The 6,752-nt window shown below is 41.4% G+C and overlaps 1 protein-coding gene across 1 annotated transcript in view; it reads right to left on the bottom strand.

Moving 5' to 3' along the window:
- Positions 1-3,275, bottom strand: part of LOC311122154 (uncharacterized protein) — a gene marked incomplete at both ends in the record, with an annotated part of 314,006 nt that extends 310,731 nt beyond the window's left edge. Inside the window, 4 exons of the mRNA XM_084196556.1 lie at positions 1,795-1,852; positions 2,146-2,306; positions 2,938-3,000; positions 3,177-3,275. Coding sequence (XP_084052682.1) covers positions 1,795-1,852; positions 2,146-2,306; positions 2,938-3,000; positions 3,177-3,275 — 381 coding nt within the window. The remainder of the gene's footprint in view (positions 1-1,794; positions 1,853-2,145; positions 2,307-2,937; positions 3,001-3,176) is intronic.
- Between the last annotated feature and the right edge of the window lie 3,477 nt (positions 3,276-6,752).

Raw genomic sequence — 6,752 nt, 5'->3', positions numbered from 1 at the left:
TTTAATATCATTGGAGATTGATGGTCTTTTTAATCCACTACCCACAGTCAGGAACAGATGAAGTTAGGTATGCTACTGTTCAGTTATTCAATATGATTCATGGTGATGGGAAATAAAAAATACATCTAGTAGTAGTTTTCCTTTGCTATTTATTCCAAGGTGTGTCTTTAACTTGTAAATGGATTGTGTTGAAGCTGGCATGTGGTGTGGATGATAGAATAGAGTGAATAGAGGAGAGAAGAGAGGAGGAGAGGAGAACATAATATAGAAGACAGATAAGATAGAGAGAGAATTCATACCCAGGGGAGTTACTGACTCTGGCCCAAATGACACCCTGTTCCCTACGTAGTGCACTAGGCTACTTCTGACCAGATCTAAAGTAGTGCACTACATAGGGAATAGGGTGGAGATTGGAGATTTGCTCACTGTCATTAGAATGAAGATTTCCATCCAGGAGTTACTGTCTCTGTCCCAAATCTCTCCCTGTTCCCTGCATAGTGCACTAGGCTTCTTCTGACCAGATCTAAAGTAGTCTTCTAGATTTTACAAGTTTTCTCCCTGTCATTAGAAAATGACAATATGGTAATGACTTTAGTGGTTTCCTCCCCCTTTGTTTTTATTGGTTGTGTGTTGTTGTGTTAGGTTTTCCCCCTGTGTTCCTAATGGAAAATCCATTAACAATGAATCAGAAACAAATTATATTCCAGTTGTGTTTAGACAACTTCATGGCTGACATCCCCCAGTTCTGTTAAGACCCATTGAACTGGGTCACATTCTAAATGGTCACTTGTATTGATAGTCCATACTGGGCCTAACTGTGGTTAACCATTATGGAGGGTTTCTGGACACATATTCCCTCATCTCCAGAACTTTACCTGATGTGTTCTCTCTCTCTCTCTCTCTCTCTCTCGCTCGCTCTCTCTCTCTCTCTCTCTCTCTCTCTCTCTCTCTCTCTCTCTCTCTCTCTCTCTCTCTCTCTCTCTCTCTCTCTCTCTCTCTCTCTCTCTCTCTCTCTCTCTCTCTCTCTCTCTCTCCAACATCTTTCTTGGTCTCTCTCTCCTCAAACTGTATAGAAAGCAGACAATCTCAATATGGTTTCATTCCTGTAGTTATCAGTACACATGGGGTGTGTAACTATTATCTCCTTTCTAAGTTTGAACTTGTCCACTTCCCTTCATGGATTTAAAAGGAAATGACTGGTATATGTAAACTCCCTCTACCCCATGCCAACACCAATCCAATGCTGTACAATTAATTACATAGCTTAACATGGGAAATTCTCACTGCCTCACATAAGAGTAATTGAAGCGTTGGATGAGATAGGCCCCTGCCTTCACCAGGGGATATTTGTTGGACCCGTCACAACAGGTGAGGAGGGCCTCATCCTCCAGCTGCCCAAAGAAAGCCAGGGACTGCCTTGTGCTCCAGTCTCCAGCAGGGGGAAGCAAAACTCTATAGACCTGAAAGGGAAAGTGAGGAGTAAAAACCTAAGGTGAATTTACATTGATGTTTCCATAGAGACCTGAGTCGTATTCACTAGGCACCAAACTGAAGATAATTAGCTGAAACAGGGAGGGACTAACTGAACGAGAAAAGTTTTTGATGTTTGTACTTTTAGGACTTTTCTATTGGTTCCATTACAACAGGCAAACTCAATCAAGCACTGCTTATTAAGTATTCAACATTATTTTAAATACTATTTGAACGCAGGTCTGTTTCCACATGCAATAAGCATGTAACAACTTGTATGATCTTATGAGGTAAAGGTGTGTCAAATGGAAGGGCAAGTCTCACCACTAAGAGGAAAACATCACTGGTCCACCTCTGCATCAGGTCTGCTATGTTGTCAGTACTGTGCCGTCATTCTGTTACCAAACTTTGCATCTGCGCTGTTCTTCAAGTCAATGTGTTTTTGTTATTTTTTGTGTATATATTGTTAAAAGTAGTCCTTGTGCATAAAGTTGTAAGGTTTGTTTAACTTTGCAATCATTCGTTTTTGTTTGACGTCCATTTTAAACTGAAAAATCTGAGTGTCAGTTTCACTCTATTACCATGGAACTTCAGTTTTACATTCCTAGGACTGAGCAGCCCTTCACCCAGGTGTGATTGTACATAGATAACCCCCTGAGAGAGAGAGAGCTGTACTCACTCCCTATGTGTCTGTCTGCACTCAGGAAGACCTCAGCCTCCAGGCCCAGACTGTAGGCCATCACATGGAGCACCCGGAGACTCAGGTCTTTACAGCGCAGGAAGAACGACGACTGGATCTCACAGAATCCACTCACTCCTTCCCATGATGGCAATTTCTATAGACCAGGAAGAGTTGTGTTAGGACAGTGAAATCAGAGCTATATACAATACAGGATAAAGAAGTTGATATGTTTTGACAACTTTAAATGTATTCTAATTTGTGGCCTAGTGAGTTCTGTCCCAAGATGGAGGTATATCAGAGTGGTTGAACTCTGTATATGGGTCAGAGTGAGGTCAATCACTTTGTACCTTGACCTTAACACTGATAGCAACAACAACCACCACAGAGAAGTTGGCTGTGTCTACATCTGTCGAGAGAGAGAGAGAGAGAGAGAGAGAGAGAGAGAGAGAGAGAGAGAGAGAGAGAGAGAGAGAGAGAGAGAGAGAGAGAGAGAGAGAGAGAGAGAGAGAGAGAGAGAGAGAGAGAGAGAGACAGACAGACAGACAGACTAACAGACAGACAGACAGACAGACAGACAGACAGACAGACAGACAGACAGACAGACAGACAGACAGACAGACAGACAGACAGACAGACAGACAGACAGACAGACAGACAGACAGAGAGAGAGAGAGAGAGAGAGAGAGAGAGAGAGAGAGAGAGAGAGAGAGAGAGAGAGAGAGAGAGAGAGAGAGAGAGAGAGAGAGAGAGAGAGAGAGAGAGAGAGAGAGGTTGTTTTCTATGACTGGATGAAGGGATACAGTGTTGAAGGCTTCCTTTAGGTCTCCTGGTCTCTTGGGATTTAATCTGTGAATACAGAGAGATAGTCCTAACCATTCAATCAATGTACAGAACAAACAGTCATCATTAACACTATACAGAGTGGAGCCTATGGATATAATATATTATCTTAGAATATAATAGAATAACTGTTTAGACATGAAAGCACAGCCAGATGATTTGACTTGACAGTGTGTCTCTATACCTCAGTCTCCGAAGACACCCAGCAATGGTTAGGATTATTAGAGAAGCTTTTCCTGCTGAAAGGCAGTTTCATTTCATCTGGTTGCAGAAAACAATTCATTGGATATGTTCATAACCCCATCCACCTATAAGATGTGGGTGGTTTCTGTCTGACTAATAAGTATTACAAAGAACTCTGATTGTAAAACGTCTTCTCTTTTTAGTCCTAGATATGGCTAGGGTTAGGGGTACTGCTTAATGTAGTAACTCTAACCCTGACCCTAGACCTAACAGTAATAACCACACTAATGTAAAGTGATATAACGTCTTGTCATAGTGTTGTGGGAACTAAGTTAAATATGTTAGATAGGTAACTCTTGGTGCCACATGGTGCCACAGAGTCTGAATGCCAAGGATTCCATTATCTCGAGGGAGCTTACTAGGGTTTATTTTAGAATGATTGCTAGATGGAATATACTGACTTGGGGTACAAGGTAATAACATCAGAGTGGGGAGTGCCCACTGATGGTTACCAGATGTTGTTGAAGAAACGTGTAACATGAAATATATAAACTGAGAGATTTCCTTTGTCCAGAGTTCGGATGACAAGAGGCAAAGCACGTGCCGTTTGTTATACGAACCCGGTACCGTAATCAATTAAATACTTTGCATCAACTCTCCATCTAAGTGTTAAATATCTTCTTGCATCATGAATTACTTGATACCAGAGGAACTCGTCATAACAGATTGGCGTCTAAATGAACAGGATGTAGTTTACAGCTGAAATAACAGGGAAGCAGACTTTCATTATATTAATTGTCAAATTCTGCTTATCTGTGGTAAAGCTGAGCTGTAACGAACGTTTCAAATTCAATATATTTTTTTAGGGGAATAGATTAGTGGTTTTCAAGTATGTAAACATATGTAAGGAGAAATATCAAATTAGACAATGACATGGTGCTATGATTCAAAATAGGGTGTGTTCAGAGTAATGAGTAAAAAAGCAACAGAGGGTAAACGAGTGGGCGCAGGACTTCCCTTAATGTGTAATGGCATTATAAACAGAGTGGGCGCAGGACTTCCCTTAATGTGTAATGGCATTATAAACAGAGTGGGCGCAGGACTTCCCTTAATGTGTAATGGCATTATAAACAGAGTGGGCGCAGGACTTCCCTTAATGTGTAATGGCATTATAAACAGAGTGGGCGCAGGACTTCCCTTAATGTGTAATGGCATTATAAACAGAGTGGGTGTTATTCCATTATGTTTAAAGTACATTATAAAAAGATTGGGCGCAGGTATCCCTTAGTGTATAGAGACATTATGAAGAGTTAGGTTACGGGCCTTTGGTGTGGTAAATCATCATAAAAAGAAGTACAGAATTAGTCCTTTGTGAATTACTCAAAACGAGCATGTTGAATCATGGCACCAATGACAAAACAGGCAAACAAAATTTTAATAAAGATCAAGTTGGAGGATTTGATTCAAGTATTTGATTACTAATATTGCATGAACTAATAATAAAAACTATAGTGTCAACTCAGTAGACTGGAATCTGGCAAGACAATCACAAGAATAAATCAGAGCTTCATTTAACTCGAAGAGAGAGAAAGGAAATGACGAAATTATTACAGACAAATCAGTATTTTAAACAAGTCTGTACTAAAAGTATCGAAAATCAGAGAATGGGCGAATGGATGTTAAGTAAATTAGGATTTGTAAATGGGGAACCGCATCTCAGTGATGTAGCAGCATGGACAGATAATGAGTATCCTCAAGAAGGGATTTTTAAAAGGGATCAATTACAGATAGCGTGAAAATATATAATTGGCAATATCGCCGTAAACAACACGAAATGGGATTTAGATTATATGAAAGAGGCGTATCAAGCATGCGATTTAATGAGCGCACGATGACCTGGAAATATAATTAATTAGGAGAAAAAGTCTGCTAACGAAGTTAAGTAGTGGAATGGAACAACATCGGCTATTTTATGAACAAACAGCAGAAAGTACTTTTAATCTGAAGGGTGCATAATAAATTATATAAATGTGTGTGATAATTTGATATACGTTTGGGTAAGAAGTTTGGATATATCACAGAGTTAGGTCATAGAATATCAAGGAGTGGTATGGAGAGCGTGAGGTTATTTTAGAGAGTTGTGGAAAAGTCTGTATTTTCTGGGAGGATCCCATGACAGGCAGGGCAGGGTCCTGGAAACTACAGTCTGTTTTTTGGTTCCGCTGGGAGTATGTTTGGAGAAGTTAATTTGTGTCAATTGAGAATCGTTTAAAAAAAAAGAAGGGATTGTTTGATGTGAGTACCTAAGGATTTCTAGCGTTCTATATGGATTATGTGAATACATGAAAATGTGATTAATTTTATGTGTGTTTAAGCGATTACTAGAGATTTGATCAAGTAATAATTGGAATATTATTAGTATACAATATGTTAACCCCTAGACGTACGTTGGGTGTGAGAAACAATAAATACACGTTTTAGAAGTTGGTGCCGTTGATGGATCATGTGATAGAGATAAGGTTTAAGGAATAAACTGCCCATAAGGACTGGAATTTATAGACGTAACTTATAACATAGTACAAAGCCAATTCAGGGTTTCCATTAAATACACTGCTCAAAAAAATAAAGGGAACACTTAAACAACACAATGTAACTCCAAGTCAATCACACTTCTGTGAAATCAAACTGTCCACTTAGGAAGCAACACTGATTGACAATACATTTCACATGCTGTTGTGCAAATGGAATAGACAACAGGTGGAAATTATAGGCAATTAGCAAGACACCCCCAATAAAGGACTGGTTTTGCAGGTGGTGACCACAGACCACTTCTCAGTTCCTATGCTTCCTGGCTGATGTTTTGGTCACTTTTGAATGCTGGCGGTGCTTTCACTCTAGTGGTAGCATGAGACGGAGTCTACAACCCACACAAGTTGCTCAGGTAGTGCAGCTCATCCAGGATGGCACATCAATGCGAGCTGTGGCAAGAAGGTTTGCTCTGTCTGTCAGCGTAGTGTCCAGAGCATGGAGGCGCTACCAGGAGACAGGCCAGTACATCAGGAGACGTGGAGGAGGCCGTAGGAGGGCAACAACCCAGCAGCAGGACCACTACCTCCGCCTTTGTGCAAGGAGGAGCAGGAGGAGCACTGCCAGAGCCCTGCAAAATGACCTCCAGCAGGCCACAAATGAGCATGTGTCTGCTCAAACGGTCAGAAACAGACTCCATGAGGGTGGTATGAGGGCCCGACGTCCACAGGTGGGGGTTGTGCTTACAGCCCAACACTGTGCAGGACGTTTGGCATTTGCCAGAGAACACAAAGATTGGCAAATTCGGCACTGGCGCCCTGTGCTCTTCACAGATGAAAGCAGGTTTACACTGAGCATGTGACAGACGTGACAGAGTCCGGATACGCCGTTTGATAACGTTCTGCTGACTGCAACATCCTCCAGCATGACCGGTTTGGCGGTGGGTCAGTCATGGTGTGGGGTGGCATTTCTTTGGGGGGCCGCACAGCCCTCCATGTGCTCGCCAGAGGTAGCCTGACTGCCATTAGGTACCAAGATGAGATCCTCAGAC

The sequence above is a fragment of the Coregonus lavaretus genome (genome assembly GCF_964263955.1).
Source record: "Coregonus lavaretus genome assembly, contig: HAP1_SCAFFOLD_334, whole genome shotgun sequence".
NCBI classification, from domain to species: Eukaryota; Metazoa; Chordata; class Actinopteri; order Salmoniformes; family Salmonidae; genus Coregonus; species Coregonus lavaretus.
This window is presented reverse-complemented; position numbering and strand designations above follow the sequence as displayed.